The sequence below is a fragment of the Pseudophryne corroboree genome, chromosome 11 (genome assembly GCF_028390025.1).
Source record: "Pseudophryne corroboree isolate aPseCor3 chromosome 11, aPseCor3.hap2, whole genome shotgun sequence".
Taxonomy (NCBI): Eukaryota; Metazoa; Chordata; class Amphibia; order Anura; family Myobatrachidae; genus Pseudophryne; species Pseudophryne corroboree.
Window position 1 is genome coordinate 51,814,325 of NC_086454.1, and position 19,062 is coordinate 51,833,386.

Below are 19,062 nucleotides of genomic sequence, written 5' to 3' on the forward strand. Positions count from 1 at the left end.
ATAGTATATCAGTGCTATGTTACAGGTATTAGTGTATCAGTGCTATGTTACAGGTAATAGTATATCAGTGCTATGTTACAGGCACTAGTGTATCAGTGCTATGTTACAGGTATTAGTGTACTAGTGCTATGTTACAGGTGATAGTGTATCAGTGCTATGTTACAGGTATTAGTGTATCAGTGCTATGTTACAGGTACTAGTGTATCAGTGCTATGTTACAGGTAATAGTATATCAGTGCTATGTTACAGGCACTAGTGTATCAGTGCTATGTTACAGGTATTAGTGTACTAGTGCTATGTTACAGGTACTAGTGCTATGTTACAGGTACTTATGTATAAGTTATATGTTACAGTTGATAGTGTATAAGTGCTATGTTACAGGTAATAGTTGTCAAAGTCGAAAAATATTCCAGAACACACAGCACGTATACAATACACACACATGCCCGCTGCGCGTGCACTTGTTCCCCCGTGCATGCACATATCCGCAATTTGCGTATGGTCGCTCTCGCGTTCCTGCGCGTGGTATGGGTATTTACGGCGGAGTTTGTGAACGCATGGAGGGCTATCAAAACATTACATATTTAATCCAAATAGTGCACATTGTGCACATAGCCCCCCTGCACCACATCAGCAAGTATCAACAGTTTAAATGATTTCAGAACAAAGGGATTCACCTTTGCATGATAGGAGGGGACAGACTAAGGTTATAAGGTGGTGGCTGGTATCCAGCTGTAGGGTATTTTAAGGGTAACATTCCGGTGTTGGTTTGCGGAAGATCGCATGTTCCTGAGGATAGTTATGTGCAGAAGCAGAATATAGATATAAACTGTATTTGCTGTATATTATGTATGCGGCGGGAATCCAGAGAAGACCACCCACAAGAGCAGTTGAGAAAGACATCGCCCACCTTTTCAAATCAACCTATGACCTCTCCTGTACTGTAAAGATGCATCCCTGTGTCCAATGGACAAAGGGATTACAGTATCCATTGTATTGCTTTTGGAAGACTTGTATAAATAAAGCCTGCTGCAGGCCGGCCAGGCACAAGACTCTTAACGCTATCTACCTGATTAGCGGAGGACTGGACCAGGAAGCGCATGCGAATATTCTCACGTATGTACACTGACTGTAGCCATTTACTCTGTTGTATTGTAGTGCATAATTTGTATTGTTAAACCCCCTTTCAGATATATTACTCTGTGGTGTCGGAACCCAGTGTTTAACTACAAATCGGTGTTGTGTCCTCTTTTCCCTGCTAGGGTTTAAAGTGTATTACATTGCCTAACTGTATAAGGTTCAACAGTGTATTAATAAGGTGTGTATGCGCTGCGGGTACTTTGTACCGTCAGCGCTGCATAAGGTGTAAAGTATAATATCAGTGCATTGCATTATCAATCAAAGGTTTAAAGTGTATCTCTGGGTGTGTGCGCGCTGTGTGTACTTTGTACCCCCAGCGCGGCGTTTGTACGCAGAGTCCGTACGCGGTACGGGACTCATTACGCAAATAGCGTAAAAGGTATATAGAGTGAATATTAAGTTTAGCGGCCGTAGCGGCTCCATGGTAGAAGTGTGTTATAAGGTATAGCTTTATGGTTTAAGATAATATCGACATTATCATAGTATATCAGTGCTATGTTACAGGTGATGGTGTATCAGTGTTTTGTTACAGGTACTAGTGTATAAGTGCTAAGTTACAGGTGATAGTATATCAGTGCTATGTTACAGGTATTAGTGTACTAGTGCTATGTTACAGGTATTAGTGTATCAGTGCTTTGTTACAGGTAATAGTGTATAAGTGCTATGTTACAGGTACTAGTGTATCAGTGCTATGTTACAGGTATTAGTGTACTAGTGCTATGTTACAGGTACTTGTGTATAAGTGCTATGTTACAGGTGATAGTGTATCAGTGCTTTGTTACAGGTAATAGTGTATAAGTGCTATGTTACAGGTACTAGTGTATCAGTGCTATGTTACAGGTATTAGTGTACTAGTGCTATGTTACAGGTACTTGTGTATAAGTGCTATGTTACAGGTGATAGTGTATCAGTGCTTTGTTACAGGTAATAGTGTATAAGTGCTATGTTACAGGTACTAGTGTATCAGTGCTATGTTACAGGTATTAGTGTACTAGTGCTATGTTACAGGTACTTGTGTATAAGTGCTATGTTACAGGTGATAGTGTATCAGTGCTTTGTTACAGGTACTAGTGTATAAGTGATATGTTACAGGTAATAATGTATATGTGCTATGTTAGAGGTACTAGTGTATTGGTGCTATGTTACAGGTGATGGTGTATCATTGCTAAGTTACATGTAATAGTGTATCAGTGCTATATTACTGGTACTAGTGTTTAAGTGCTATGTTACAGGTATTAGTGTACTAGTGCTATGTTACAGGTATTAGTGTATTAGTGCTTTGTTACAGGTAATAGTGTATAAGTGCTATGTTACAGGTACTAGTGTATCAGTGCTATGTTACAGGTATTAGTGTACTAGTGCTATGTTACGGGTACTTGTGTATAAGTGCTATGTTACAGGTGATAGTGTATCAGTGCTTTGTTACAGGTACTAGTGTATAAGTGATATGTTACAGGTAATAATGTATATGTGCTATGTTAGAGGTACTAGTGTATTGGTGCTATGTTACAGGTGATGGTGTATCATTGCTAAGTTACATGTAATAGTGTATCAGTGCTATATTACTGGTACTAGTGTTTAAGTGCTATGTTACAGGTAATAGTGTATCAGTGCTATGTTACAAGTAATATTGTAGCAGTGCTATGTTACAGGTGATAGTGTATCAGTGCTATGTTACAAGTAATAGTGTATCAGTGCTATATTACAGGTAATACTATATCAGTGACACTTTCAGGTAACAGTGTGTTGGGGATCCCACAAGTAATAGTATATTTGTGCTTTCTGCTACTGTTATTACTACTTACATGTAATAGTGTATTGGTGATGACACTTTCAGGTAATAGTGTGTTGGTGATCACCCTTTTAGATAATTGTGTGTTGGTGATTACACTTACAGGTAATAGTATATTGGGGCTCTCTGTTACAGTTATTAATACTTACAGGTAATAAATAATGGTGTGTTGTGATCACACATGTAATAGTGTGCAGGCGATGACACTTAAGGTGCATACACACTGGGCGTTTTTGCCCAGTATGTATTCACAGCAATGATCGCTGGGCTGAAAATCGCTCAGTGCAAACACACTGAGCGCCTTTTCCCCCTGCCCAGCGATATTAGCGGGGGTGAATGGCTTTCCATAGCAGGACGCTATGGAAAGCCGTTCACTCCGCCGTTCATCTACTGGTAATACCAGCAGATGAATGGCGGCCGCCGGCGATGAAGCGGGAGCACGCAACAGTGCTCATCGCCGGGACATACACACTGGGCGGTTTTGAGCTGAAAGCAGCTCAACACACCAAAAGTGACCTGCTTTCAGCTCACAATCGCCCAGTGTGTATGGGCCTTTACAGTAATATTGTGATGGTGATCACACTTAAAGGTAATAGTAAATTGGGACTCTCGGTTCCAGGGAATAGTGTAGAAGTGGCCCCGGAGCTTTTAGTTTGGGGCCATACGAGTGCTGGGAGAGGCAGGCTCCTGCAGTCACTGTGATCACACAGATAATAGTGTAGAATGGCCCAAGAGCTTATAGTTTGGGGCCATACGAGTGGCAGAGAGCATGCTCCTGCAGCCACTGATGCGATGCCTGATCTCATTAGGTAAATGTTATCTGTCAGCGGCAGGAAGGATGATTAGGAATTACTGGAGTCACTGCTCACTGAATTTTCCATATCTGGGAACATCTGCAGCTTAACTCTTTGCAGCCTGGAGAATCCGTGTGCTGCTCAGCCAGTCAGAGTCCCCATATCTGGCACTATATATATCCCCTACTTTCCCTGCTTAGTGTCTGCTAATCTGTTCTACGCATTATGCAGCCTGAAACTCAAGACAACCTGTCCTTTCCCCGTTCCCTAATATCACCCTTTATATTTCCCTCTTTGCTCCCTCTTTCCTTTTACACTTCTGTGTGTCACTTAATCCATTTCTTCTTTCACACTGACCTATTTCATGCTCCCATTGTGCCCCTTACATCCAGTGACTCACACAGGAGACGAGCTGCTGATGCTGTTCTTTTTTTATTATTTTGCTTGACTGAAGCAGGCACATAGCGGAGATGAGCGGAAAAAGCGTATAAATCTGTATCGGGAGCCTCCCGTGCGTACAAAGCTCGCGCTAACTAACAATCTTCTCCAGCGATCCAACTGCCACCTATACAGGGACAGAGGCCTTGGGGCGGCAGAGAATGAGGGAGGGTTCCTGGCTGGTGAGACGACTGGCAGAGCCGGGGGTGCGTGGTTGCCTTTAATAGTCATTTATTAGCACCGTGAGGGATTGCTGAGCCCTTTCTGTATCCACAAAGTCTTATCTAACATGTGAAGATGTTGGGAACTCTTGTGCTTTCATCTCAGGCAGGAAAAGGTTAACGCGCACACTGCTGGGTGTGCAGAAGCTCTATTCAGTCTCTTCTACTGCACTCACAGGCGAGGATGGCAGTATATATCACTAAGTCTCTGCACGCGTTAACCTGACGCCGTGAATCCGCAGGCACAAACGTTGTCGGGGGTTGCTAGTCTGCGTCGGGATCACCATAGTTCCTTAGTCTCTGATTCCAGAAATCCCAGCAGCTTTTTTCTCTTGCTCCCCCATGCATAGTGATCAGCTTCTATCCCTCTCCCTTTGCCCCCGGCCCTACAAGAACTCGGAGCCTCTGTCCCTGTAAAAAGAAAGGTCACAGTCAGTTGTGAGCTCCTCATAGAGTAATACACATCCTCACCAGTGGCGTATGTATGATGGGTACAGAGTTTGCCATGCACAAGGGCCCCTGGATCCAGAGCGGACACACACTGAACGCCCTGCACCCATGTTCTTTAATACTTACCTATCAGTAGGAGATTTCCTGGCCTCTACAGTAGGTAGGAATTGCAGCAGCCAGCTTGTGGATCACGGATCATGGATCACGCAGCCGGCCAATGGTTTCGGGGAAGATCCATAACTGCATCCTTGGTCGCAATTTGAATCAGTAATGCAGAAGGAGGTATGGCGCCCCCTGCTGCATTAACTTATTAGTGCTATATAAGCAGCAGCAATAGTCCCTCCAACCACATCTGAATGAGGGCCTATGTTTGTTAATAAAAGTAGCATTATTATCATAACATATTATATATATTATATATACATATATTTATATTTCTCTGACGTCCTAGTGGATGCTGGGAACTCCGTAAGGACCATGGGGAATAGCGGCTCCGCAGGAGACAGGGCACATCTAAAGAAAGCTTTAGGATCACCTGGTGTGCACTGGCTCCTCCCCCTATGACCCTCCTCCAAGCCTCAGTTAGATTTTCTGTGCCCGACGAGAAGGGTGCACACTAGGGGCTCTCCTGAGCTCTTTGTGAAAGTTTTAGTTTAGGTTTATTATTTTCAGTGAGACCTGCTGGCAACAGGCTCACTGCATCGAGGGACTAAGGGGAGAAGAAGCGAACTCACCTGCGTGCAGAGTGGATTGGGCTTCTTAGGCTACTGGACATTAGCTCCAGAGGGACGATCACAGGTTCAGCCTGGATGGGTCACCGGAGCCGCGCCGCCGGCCCCCTTACAGAGCCAGAAGAGCGAAGAGGTCCGGAAAAATCGGCGGCAGAAGACTTTCCTGTCTTCAGATAAAGGTAGGCGCACAGCACCGCAGCTGTGCGCCATTGCTCTCAGCACACTTCACACTCCGGTCACTGAGGGTGCAGGGCGCTGGGGGGGCAGCGCCCTGAGACGCAATAAATCGATAGAAAACCTTTTATGGCTAAAATAAATGCATCACATATAACTCCTGGGCTATATGGATGCATTTAACCCCTGCCAAAACGTACAAGAAAACGGATGATAGGCTCCGCCCCTTTCTCGGCGTCCTTATCTCCTCAGCACACTGGCGCCATTTTCCCTCACAGCTCAGTTGGAGGGAAGCTCCCTGGCTCTCCCCTGCAGTCACTACACTACAGAAAGGGGTTAAAAAAGAGAGGGGGGCACAAATTAGGCGCAGTATAAACAATACAGCAGCTATAAAGGGAAAAACACTTATATAAGGTTATTACTGTATATATATAGCGCTCTGGTGTGTGCTGGCAAACTCTCCCTCTGTCTCCCCAAAGGGCTAGTGGGGTCCTGTCCTCTATCAGAGCATTCCCTGTGTGTGTGCTGTGTGTCGGTACGTTTGTGTCGACATGTATGAGGAGAAAAATGATGAGGAGACGGAGTAGAGTGTCTGTAATAGTGTTGTCACCCCCTGGGGGGTCGACACCTGAGTGGATGTACTGTTGAAATTGCGTGACAGTGTCAGCTTTGTATAAAAGACAGTGGTTGACATGAGACAGCCGGCTACTCAGCTTGTGCATGTCCAGACGTCTCATAGAGGGGCTCTAAAGCGCCCGTTACCTCAGATACAGACGCCGACACGGATACTGACTCCTGTGTCGACGGTGAAGAGACAACCGTGATTTCCAATAGGGCCACACATTGCATGATTGAGGCAATGGAAAAAGTTTACACTCTTCTGATAATATAAATACCACCAAAAAAAGGGGTATTATGTTTGGTGAGGAAAAACTTCCTGTAGTTTTCCTGAATCTGAGAAATAAAATGAGGTGTGTGATGATGCGTGGGTTTCCCCCCGATAACAATTGATAATTTCTAAAAAGTTATTGGCAGTATACCTTTTCCCGCCAGAGGTTAGGGTGCGTTGGGAAACACCCCCTAGGGGGGATAAGGCGCTCACACGCTGGTAAGAACAAGGGCTCTACCCTCTCTTGAGATGGCCGCCCTTAGGGATCCTGCTGATAGAAAGCAGGAGGGTATCCTAAAATTTATTTACACACATACTGGTGTTATACTGCGACCAGCAATCGCCTCAGCCTGGATGTGCAGTGCTGGGTTGGCGTGGTCGGATTCCCTGACTGGAAATTTGATATCCTAGATAAGGACAGTATATTATTGCCTATAGAGCAATTAAAAGATGCATTTCTATATATGCATGATGCACAGCGGAATATTTGCCGACTGGCATCAAGTATAAGTGCGTTGTCCAATTATACCAGTAAAGTGGTCAGGTGATGCGGATTCCAAACGGCATTTGGAAGTATTGCCTTAAAAATAAAGGGGATGTACCCCAGGTCGCCTCTCAAAATAAGACGCCGTATTATCAGGCGCAGTCCTGGTTGGCAAGCGGACAAAAGGGTTCCTCTTTTCTGCTCGTGACAGAGGGAGAGGAAAATGGCTGCAGAGATCAGCCAGTTCCCAGGAACAGAAACCCTTTTCCGCCTCTGCCAAGCTCTCAGTATGACGCTAGGGCTTTACAAGTTCAGGCACGGTGGGGGCCCGTTCTCAATGAATTTCAGTGCACAGTGGGCTCACTCGCAAGTAGACCCCTGGATCCTTCAGGTAATATTTCAGGGGTACAAATTGGAATTCGAGACGTATTCCCCTCGCCGTTTCCAAAAGTCTGTTTTACCGACGTCTCCCGCTTACAGGGAGGCAGTTTTGGAAGCCATTCACAAGCTGTATTCCCAGCAGGTGATAATTAAGGTACCCCTCCTGCAACAGGGAACGGGGTATTATTCCACACTATTGTGGTACCGAAGCCAGACGGCTCGGTGAGACCGTTTTTAAAATCTAAAATCTTTGAACACTTACATACAGAGGTTCAAATTCAAAATGGAGTCACTCAGAGCAGTGATTGCAAACCTGGAAGAAGATGTCTCGGGACATCAAGGATGCTTACCTTCATGTCAAAATTTACCCTTCTCACCAAGGGTATCTCAGGTTATGGTACAGAACTGTCACTATCAGTTCAGACGCTGCCGTAGGGATGGTCCACGGCACCCCTGGTCTTTACTGAAGTAATGACCGTAATGATGATATTCCTTCGAAGGAAGGGAATTTTAGTTATCCTTTACTTGGACGATTCCCTGATAAGGGTGAGATCCAGGGAACAGTTGGAGATCGGTGTAGCACTATCTCAGGTAGTGTTGCGGCAGCACGATTGGATTCTCAATATTCCAAAATCGCAGCTGGTTCCGACGACTTGTCTTCTGTTCCTAGGGATGATCCTGGACACAATCCAGAAAGAAGGTGTTTCTCCCGGAGGAGAAAGCCAGGGAGTTATCCGAGCTAGTCAGGAACCTCCTAAAACCGAACCAAGTCTCAGTGCATCAATGCACAAGGGTTCTGGGTAAAAATGGTGGCTTCCTACGAAGCAATCCCATTCGGCAGATTCCACGCAAGACTTTCCAGTGGAACCTACTGGACAAATGGTCCGGGTCGCATCTTCAGATGCTTCAGCGGATAACCCTGTCACCAGGGACAAGGGTATCCCTCCTGTGGTGGTTGCAGAGTGCTCATCTTCTAGAGGGCCGCAGATTCGGCATTCGGGACTGGGTCCTGGTGGCCACGGATGCCAGCCTGCGAGGCTGGGGAGCAGTCACACAGGGAAGGAATATCCAGGGCTTATGGTCAAGCCTGGAGACATCACTTCACATAAATGTCCTGAAGCTAAGGGCCATTTACAATGCTCTAAGCTTAGCAAGACCTCTGCTTCAAGGTCAGCCGGAGTTGATCCAGTCGGACAACATTACGGCAGTCACCCACGTAAACAGACAGGGTGCCACAAGAAGCAGGAGGGCAATGGCAGAAGCTGCAAGGATTCTTCGCGGGGCGAAAAACCATGTGATAGCACTGTCAGCAGTTTTCATTCCGGGAGTGGACAACTGGGAAGCAGTTTTCCTCAGCACGACCTCCACCCGGGAGAGTAAGGACTTCACCCAGAAGTCTTCCACATGATTATAAACCGTTGGGAAAAACTCGACAGGTATTGCGCCACGTCAAGGGACCCTCAGGCAATAGCTGTAGATGCTCTGGTAACACCGTGGGTGTACCAATCGGTGTATGGGTTCCCTCCTCTGCCTCTCATACCCAAGGTACTGAGACTGATAAGATGGAGAGGAGTAAGCACTATATTAGTGGCTCCGGATTGGCCAATAAGGAATTGGTAACCGGAACTTCAAGAGATGCTCACGGAGGATCCGTAGCCTCTACCTCTAAGAAGGGACCTGCTCCAGCAAGGACCTTGTCTGTTCCAAGACTTACCGCGGCTACCTTGACGGCATGGCGGTTGAACGCCGGATCCTGAAGGAAAAAGGCATTCCGGATGAAGTCATCCCTATCCTGATCAAAGCCAGGAAGGATGTAACCGCAAAACATTATCACCGCATTTGGCGAAAATATGTTGCGTGGTGCGAGGCCAGTAAGGCTCGACGGAGGAAATTCAACTGGGTCGATTCCTACATTTCCTGCAAACAGGAGTATCTATGGGCCTGAAATTGGGGTCCATTAAGGTTCAAATTTCGGCTCTGTCAATTTTCTTCCAAAAAAGAACTAGCTTCAGTCCCTGAAGTTCAGACATTTGTTAAAGGGGTACTGCATATACAGCCTCCTTTTTGTGCCTTCAGTGGCACTTTTGGGATCTCCAGGTGGTTTTTGGGTTCCAAAAGTCACATTGGTTTGACCCACTTAAATCTGTGGAGTTAAAATATCTCACAGAAAAAGTGGTCATGCTGTTGGCTCTGGCCTGGGCCAGGCGCGTGTCAGAATTGGTGGCTTTATCCTGTAAAAGCCCTTATCTGATTTTCCATTCGGACAGGGCGGAATTGAGGACTCGTCCTCAGTTTCTCCTTAAGGTGGTTTCAGCGTTCACCTGAACCAAACCTATTGTGGTGCCTGCGGCTACTAGGGACTTGGAGGACTCCAAGTTGCTAGACGTTGTCAGGACCCGGAAAATATAATTTTCCAGGACGGCTGGAGTCAGGAAATCTGACTCGCTGTTTATCCTCTATGCACCCAACTAGCTGGGTGCTCCTGCTTCTAAGCAGACTATTGCTCGTTGGATTTGTAGTACAATTCAGCTTGCACATTCTGTGGCAGGCCTGCCACAGCCAAAAATCTGTAAATGCCCACTCCACAAGGAAGGTGGGCTCATCTTGGGCAGCTGCCCGAGGGGTCTCGGCTTTACAACTTTGTCGAGCAGTTACTTGGTCAGGAGCAAATACGTTTGTAAAATTCTACAAATTTGATACCCTGGCTGAGGAGGACCGGGAGTTCTCTCATTGGGTGCTGCAGAGTCATCCGCACTCTCCCGCCCGTTTGGGAGCTTTGGTATAATCCCCATGGTCCTTACGGAGTTCCCAGCATCCACTAGGACGTCAGAGAAAATAAGAATTTACTTACCGATAATTCTATTTCTCGTAGTCCGTAGTGGATGCTGGGCGCCCATCCCAAGTGCGGATTGTCTGCAATACTGGTACATAATTATTGTTACCAAAAAATTCGGGTTATTGTTGTAGTGAGCCATCTTTTCTAGAGGCTTCTCTATTATCATGCTGTTAACTGGGTTCAGATCACAAGTTGTACAGTGTGATTGGTGTGGCTGGTATGAGTCTTACCCGGGATTCAAAATCCTTCCTTATTGTGTACGCTCGTCCGGGCACAGTATCCTAACTGAGGCTTGGAGGAGGGTCATAGGGGGAGGAGCCAGTGCACACCAGGTGATCCTAAAGCTTTCTTTAGATGTGCCCTGTCTCCTGCGGAGCCGCTATTCCCCATGGTCCTTACGGAGTTCCCAGCATCCACTACGGACTACGAGAAATAGAATTATCGGTAAGTAAATTCTTATTATAACATATAAAAGATAGTCATTAAGGTGGATTTCTATAGGTTACAGCACGGTGGTAACTTGTGTGTTCTTTAAATACACCCGTGGGCACTGCAGTGGTTAGCTTTGCTACATCACAGAACTGGGGTTATGAGTTTGATTCCCAACCAGGGCCCAATCTGTGTGGAGTTTGTATGTTCTCTGTATGGTTGCATTTTTTTACTCTGGGTACTCCTGTTGCCTTCCACACTGGTTTGTGTATGTGTGTGTGCTAGGTGTTAGAGAGCTTAGGGGGGAGATGTATCAAGCCTTCTAAAAACGTCAAGTGGAGAAGCATCAATTATTTAGTGCATTCTATAAAGTTATAGCTAGAATCTATATATTACCTCCGACCACATTGTTTACTGTAGCAGTCACTTTACAGGTAGCACTGATGTCTGCCGATGTTCTGTGCTACCATTTGTTAAATGGATAACAACAGAATGACATTTCTACAGAGGCAAATCAGCAATGCTGTCCACCCAAGCAGGGGTCTGACTATACGGCACAACCGCTAAACCATCTCGCTACTAAACCGCAGCGTTTCCAGCATTTCCAATGAAGAAGCACACATGAGAGTCATTATAAAACACAGTTGCCCATCTCTGGTCCAACTGGAAAATTTGACCCTGTACGAGAAACCTTCACACACTGCATAGCAGTGGTTGGTCAAATTGACCAATCAAAATTGTGTGGATCGTTTAAGACAGGAAAAAGATACAGTGTGACCCAATTTCATCCCAAGGTAAATGCATAGGCTTTGTGATACTCACCCCTCTTCTTCCCTTGTGAATCTTCCATCTGTCCGGTTCTCCCGGTCTGTTTCTCCAAGGTATTTGTCCCTTTCGTGAGCCGTGTTCTCGAGATACTTGTTGAGAATTCCTGGGTCAGGGCCCCAACTTCCTCTTCTGTGGACTCCCAGGTCTGTGGTGGGACCCTCTTCTGAAGCCCCGTTCCCTTCGTCGTAGGACAGTAGGTTTCGGGAACGGACTGTAAAATGAATGCACATTGTACAGATTTGGTATTTTGGAAGGAGAACAGGAGATTCTAATCACAACACACCACCTTTTGTGATCTGTCTTCTCACTATGGGGAGATTTATCAAACCTCCTCAAGAGAACAAATGGATGCATCCCAACTGATAAAGGGGCAGATGTATTGAGCAGCATAAAAAGAGGATAAGTGGATAAGTTGCCCATAGTGACCAATCAGCATCACACCTCCCCCTATATATTTAGTATGGATATAATTAATCAAAGCCCCTTTGGCCATCAAGTTAATTACGTACAAACCTTTAAGAGGGAGATTTTTCAAAGTTTGGAGAAAGATAAAGTGGAAAGAGATTATGGAGAAAAAGTGGACGGAGATAAATGGGTCTATTTACTAAGGCTTGGATGGAAATAAAGTACCAGCCAATCAGCTGCTAACTGCCATGTCACAGGCTGTGTTTGAAAAATAACAGGAGATGATTGTTTGGTACTTTGGGGTCTAAGTACTGAGCCTCAGAGGGGAGATGACAGTCAGGAGCTGGTTGGTTGGGACTTTATCTCTGTCAACTTATCTCTGTCCAAAGCTTAATAAATAGACCCCAAAGTTCCAGCAAATTGCTTATAACTGTCATTTTACAGGATGTGTTTGATAAATGAACGTTAGAAGCTGATGGCTTGGTACTTTAGCTCTTTCCACTTTATGTCTCTCCACTTTATCTCCAAGCTTTGATAAATCTAGCCCTATGTCTTAGTGGTTGGCTGAGGCTTGACCTTCTGGGGATGGGAAGCTTTGTTCTTGGATAACGTATTCAGTGGTTGATTACAAGATGTGGGATGTGATTTTCTTTGTGGTTTGTGACGGTAGACGGTGTACCTGCATTGAAATGTTTCAATGACCAGGATTGGTTTAACTCTTTGTGTGCCAGTTTCCATCCTACAGGCTGTAAGCGAGCAGGGCCCTCTTACCGCTCTGATCCGCTCTTAATACCCAGCCTTGTCTTAAAGCTATGGTCATCCCCAAAGGTAAAGGCCTACGGAGTCATATAGGTTAATAATGATAATGTTAATGTAGTCCAAAGCAAGCAGGAATTCTCAGGTTCACATGCTCTAGTGGTTTCCGGGTGCTGGTTAGCCGATAAGCATATTAAGAATTGGTCAGGTCAGTGTCTTACTCTGGCTGAGGGTATACAGGTCAGGTGCCAAGAGAGGGGCTGATTTCACGGTCTGAGTCCCCGAAGAGAACTCTGGGAAGGATGGAATAATGGAGCCAAAGGCAAGAATAAAACACAGAACCACAACCTGCAGAGAGGAGAGAGACATCAGCGAGACAAGAGGTATATATTAGTTTGGTAGTCATGAAGAAAGGAGGAGTCTTCCTACGTTATTATCTGTAGAACAAGCCTACAGGAGAAAGCTTAGCCAGCGGTGCATAGAGACAGGGTACGGACTAGTCAAGGTGATTAATGCAACACAAACATAGCAATGTTCTTTAAAATCCTTTTCCACTTTGTCTTGTCTTTGTCCATGGTTAATGGTTCTTTTTCTGCTCTTTGTTTAGTCCTTGATGTGTCTCCTTCAAGGACTCATTATACTGCTTTCTATAGATGTATGCCAGCTCCTACTCGGCCTGTTAATATGATGATACAGGACTAATGTATACTGACTGTTATGTGTCTGGTTAATGGGCCTGGGGGAAGGGGTTGATTTAGACCTGATCACTTCTGTGCGTTTTCAGGCGATCAGGTAGTAATTGCGCATGCGTATGCACCACAATGCGCACGCGCCTCGGACAACAACAAAGGGCATCGCCGGTCAGCGACGGGATGGTGCGAAAAATCCGATCGCACGGGCGTTTGCAAGGTGATTGACAGGAGGAAGCCGTTTGTGGGTGGCAACTGACCATTTATTGGAAGTGTCCGGAAAAACTCAGGCGTTCCCAAGCGTTTTCAGGGAGGGTGTGTGACGTCAGCTCCGGCCCCGATCAGCCTCTTCTCATCGCACTGGAGGAGTAAGTCCTGGGCTGCGCACAGACTGCACAAAGTGGATTTTTGCAGCTCAGCGTACACATGGGATCGCACACTTGCACAGCGAATTTACACTCCCCTGGAGGTGGCGACTATATGAACGCAGGACTACAAAAATCGCAGCCCAGCGATCAGGTTTGAATCACCCCCATAATTCATTAAGGATTACAATTGCAAAGTTGCTTGCAGCAGCTTTGCAACTGTAATCCTTAGCAATGCAAATGCAGGAGGAGGTGCATACCACCTCTTCCCTGCATTTGCAATGTGATCGCATCTGAAATGAACATGGCGACCATCGGTCGCCATGCTCATCTGCGACGGCAGGCTAAGTAAGTCTAAGCTTTCTCAGCCTTGCCGTCGCAATGCAGCTTCCGAGGCCAAGGAAACTGCACCTCGCGAAGCATTCATTGGCCTTGCAACTCCCAGAAAATGAAGGCAACATGCCCCCCCGTTTCCCAAATGTCAGCAGCCCCCGCCCCTCCCTCAGAATGCTGTTACCTGTCAATCAGGCAGATGCATTTGTATTCCTGCGCTAAGAATGCAGGACCCGTTCTGCACATGCGCTGAGCTCATGCTTATTGGCTAATCACGGTTCCCACCAATCCATATTGCTGGGTTTTTTCTGCCCATATGCAGTGATTCTGTCTGGCCAAATACTGAATGTCTTAGAAAAGGCTGAGTCATTAGTAGGAGACACACGGGAGAAGGAGCACGCATCGTCACACAAGCCACCGGAGCAGTCAATGGAATATACGTCAGGCCAGTCAGTGACAGATACGTCAGGCCAGCCAGTGACAGATACCTTAGGCCAGTCAGTGACATATACATCTGGCCAGTCAGTGACAGATACCTCAGGCCAGTCAGTGACAGATACGTCAGGCCAGTCAGTGACAGATACCTCAGGCCAGTCAGTGACAGATGCGTCAGGCCAGTCAGTGACAGATGCGTCAGGCCAGTCAGTGACAGATACCTCAGGCCAGTCAGTGACAGATACCTCAGGCCAGTCAGTGACAGATACCTCAGGCCAGTCAGTGACAGATGCGTCAGGCCAGTCAGTGACAGATACCTCAGGCCAGTCAGTGACAGATACCTCAGGCCAGTCAGTGACAGATACCTCAGGCCAGTCAGTGACATATACGTCAGGCCAGTCAGTGACAGATACCTCAGGCCAGTCAGTGACAGATACCTCAGGCCAGTCAGTGACAGATACCTCAGGCCAGTCAGTGACATATACGTCAGGCCAGTCAGTGACAGATACCTTAGGTCAATCAGTGACAGATACGTCAGGCCAGTCAGTGACAGATACCTCAGGCCAGTCAGTGACAGATACGTCAGGCCAGTCAGTGACAGATGCGTCAGGCCAGTCAGTGACAGATGCGTCAGGCCAGTCAGTGACAGATACCTCAGGCCAGTCAGTGACAGATACCTCAGGCCAGTCAGTGACATATACGTCAGGCCAGTCAGTGACAGATACCTCAGGCCAGTCAGTGACAGATACCTCATGCCAGTCAGTGACAGATACCTCAGGCCAGTCAGTGACATATACGTCAGGCCAGTCAGTGACAGATACCTTAGGTCAATCAGTGACAGATACCTCAGGCCAGTCAGTGACAGATACCTCAGGCCAGTCAGTGACAGATACGTCTGGCCAGTCAGTGACAGATACGTCATGCCAGTCAGTGACAGATACCTCAGGCCAGTCAGTGACAGATAAGTCAGGTCAGTCAGTGACAGATACCTCAGGCCAGTCAGTGACAGATACCTCAGGCCAGTCAGTGACAGATAAGTCAGGTCAGTCAGTGACAGATACGTCAGGCCAGTCAGTGACAGATACCTTAGGTCAATCAGTGACAGATACCTCAGGCCAGTCAGTGACAGATAAGTCAGGTCAGTCAGTGACAGATACCTCAGGCCAGTCAGTGACAGATACCTCAGGCCAGTCAGTGACAGATACCTCAGGCCAGTCAGTGACAGATACCTCAGGCCAGTCAGTGACAGATACCTCAGGCCAGTCAGTGACAGATACCTCAGGCCAGTCAGTGACAGATACCTCAGGCCAGTCAGTGACAGATACCTCATGCCAGTCAGTGACAGATACCTCAGGCCAGTCAGTGACAGATAAGTCAGGTCAGTCAGTGACAGATACCTCAGGCCAGTCAGTGACAGATATGTCAGGTCAGTCAGTGACAGATACCTCAGGCCAGTCAGTGACAGATTCGTCAGGCCAGTCAGTGACAGATACATCAGGTCAGTCAGTGACAGATACCTCAGGCCAGTCAGTGACAGATACATCAGGTCAGTCAGTGACAGATACCTCAGGCCAGTCAGTGACAGATATGTCAGGTAAGTCGGTGACAGATATGTAAGGTCAGTCAATGACAGATATCTCAGATTAGTGACAGATACGTAGGATCAGTCATTGACAAATACATGAAGCCAGTCATTGACAGATATGTCAGGTCGGTCAGTGACAGATACCTTAGGCCAGTCAGTGACAGATACCTCAGGCCAGTCAGTGACCGATAACTCAGGCCAGTCAGTGACCGATAACTCAGGCCAGTCAGTGACAGATAAGTCTGACCAGTCAGTGACAGATAAGTCAGACCAGTCAGTGACAGATAAGTCAGGCCAGTCAGTGACAGATACCTCAGGCCAGTCAGTGACAGATATGTCAGGTCGGTCAGTGACAGATGCATCAGGCCAGTCAGTAACAGATACCTTAGGCCAGTCAGTGACAGATACCTCAGGCCAGTCAGTGACAGATACCTTAGGCCAGTCAGTGACAGATACCTTAGGCCAGTCAGTGACAGATACCTCAGGCCAGTCAGTGACAGATACCTTAGGCCAGTCAGTGACAGATACCTCAGACCAGTCAGTGACAGATACCTTAGGCCAGTCAGTGACAGATACCTTAGGCCAGTCAGTGACAGATACCTTAGGCCAGTCAGTGACAGATACCTCAGGCCAGTCAGTGACATATACGTCAGGCCAGTCAGTGACAGATACCTTAGGCCAGTCAGTGACAGATACCTTAGGCCAGTCAGTGACAGATACCTCAGGCCAGTCAGTGACAGATACCTTAGGCCAGTCAGTGACAGATACCTCAGGCCAGTCAGTGACAGATACCTTAGGCCAGTCAGTGACAGATACCTTAGGCCAGTCAGTGACAGATACCTAAGGCCAGTCAGTGACAGATACCTAAGGCCAGTCAGTGACAGATACGTCAGGTCAGTCAGTGACAGATACGTCAGGTCAGTCAGTGACAGATAAGTCAAGTCAGTCAGTGACAGATACGTCAGGCCATTCAGTGACAGATACGTCAGGCCAGTCAGGGACAGATACGCAAGGTCAGTCAGTGACAGAGGGTATGGGTCATTAAGTCAACCACACTTAGGTCGACAGTCATTAGGTCGACCACTATTGGTTGACATGGTCATTAGGTCGACATGGTCATTAGGTCGACATGGAAAAAAGGTTGACATGAGTTTTTTTTTTTTTACTTTTTTGTGTCGTTTTCTTCGTAAAGTGACGGGGAACCCCAATTAGTGCACCGTGTCCCCTTGCATGGCTCGCGCTTCGGGCAAGGTTACTATTCCCAATTGTAGTCCACGTGGATCGTAAAGTATGAAAAAGTAAAAAAAAAATGTAATTTTTTTTTAGAAAAACGCATGTTGACCTTTTTCCATGTCGACCTAGTACATGTCGAGTAATGACCATGTCAACCTAGTGACCATGTCGACCTAATGCATGTCGACCAATAGTGGTGAACTAATGACTGTCGACCTAAGTGTGGTCGACCTAATGACCGTATCCCATGACGGATACCTCAGGCCAGTCAGTGACAGATAAGTCAGACCAGTCACTGACAGATAAGTCAGGTCAGTCAGTGACAGATAAGTCAGGTCAGTCAGTGACAGATAAGTCAGGTCAGTCAGTGACAGATAAGTCAGGCCAGTCAGGGACAGATAAGTAAAGTCAGTCAGTGACAGATAAGTCAGACCAGTAAGTGACAGATAAGTCAGGTCAGTCAGTGACAGATAAGTAAAGTCAGTCAGTGACAGATAAGTCAGACCAGTAAGTGACAGATAAGTCAGGTCAGTCAGTGACAGATAAGTAAAGTCAGTCAATGACAGATACCTCAGAACAATGACAGATACATCAAATCAGTCTGTGACAGATATACACAGGGGTTAAAGTGGGCCGGAACGGGGCGGAACTGTGTTCCGTCACCTCCTTCTGGAGGCGGAACCGTTCCGCCTCCACCAGCCCACCTTCCCCTGGTTATACCTGAACAGCTTCTGGAGAAGAGCCGCGCTGCATGTCTAAATAGATGAGGGTGGTGGGCGGCACCACAGTGACATGGCCCGCCTCCCCCCACCTATGGCAGGCTGGGAATGAGACGCGGTGACGTCTTGAAGCGACGTCTATCTCATTCCCACCGGCGCGACGATGCACAGAGAGAGCAGAGAAGCTGGAGGATTTGCCAGGCGGAAAGTATGTTGCCGCTGCGCAGATTAGAAGCGCAGATAGGAGTACCCAGCCAGCCCCTACCTTACATGCAGCTGCACCCCACTCTGTTCTGGATGTGGGAGGTGCACACAGAGCACACAGCAGCCCACAGGTACAGTGAGTGAATACTGATGGGAGGTATGGTGTGTGTGTGTGTGTGTGTGTGTGTGTGTGTGTGTGTGTGTGTGTGTGTGTGTGTGTGTGTGTGTGTGTGTGTGTGTGTGTGTGTGTGTGTGTGTGTGGGGGGGGTGTTCTACTTACATCATATGTCTCTAACTAGTATTCTGAGGTTTAGGGTTTTTTTTTTTTCAAATCGTTGTTTTTATTTGGGGGGGGGGTTCTTTTGGGGGGTGTTAGTACTCATTGAGGATTTCTAGGGTTGTTATTAGTGAATAAGGGTGTGGGTGCTTTGGGGTTTTATTAATGAATGAGGGTGTTTTGGTGCTCTGGGGATTTTATTAATGAATGAGGGTGTGGGTGCTCTGGGGTGTTTTTAATGAATGAGGAGTGTGGGTACTGCTGAGGCATTAATGAAGGTAATGGTGGATTGGGGTGTGTTAGGTCAGGTTATGGATCTGCTTAGCCGACAAATTAAACAAAACTAATATAAGGTGTGTGTTGGGGGCAGCAGTGACTAGGGCAGTGGTTCTCAACTGTGTACCATGCCTCGGGACCAGTGGCAATCAATAGAAGGGGCGGCTATTTCAAAATATAGCATGAGCCAATCACGGC

At 46.8% G+C, this 19,062-nt stretch overlaps 1 protein-coding gene across 2 annotated transcripts in view; it reads right to left on the reverse strand.

Moving 5' to 3' along the window:
* Nucleotides 1-4,139: 4,139 nt before the first annotated feature.
* The window catches only part of CREB3L1 (cAMP responsive element binding protein 3 like 1), a 116,070-nt gene continuing 101,147 nt past the window's right edge, over nucleotides 4,140-19,062 (reverse strand). The window contains exons 10-12 of one of the 2 annotated variants that reach the window (XM_063944296.1): nucleotides 12,970-13,096; nucleotides 11,582-11,798; nucleotides 4,685-4,796 (exon numbers count right to left, since the gene is read on the reverse strand). In XM_063944296.1, the coding sequence (XP_063800366.1) occupies nucleotides 4,772-4,796; nucleotides 11,582-11,798; nucleotides 12,970-13,096 (369 nt within the window). In that variant the 3' untranslated portion in view covers nucleotides 4,685-4,771. Of the gene's footprint in view, nucleotides 4,797-11,581; nucleotides 11,799-12,969; nucleotides 13,097-19,062 lie in introns of both variants that reach the window. The other variant, XM_063944297.1, reaches the window with a different exon arrangement.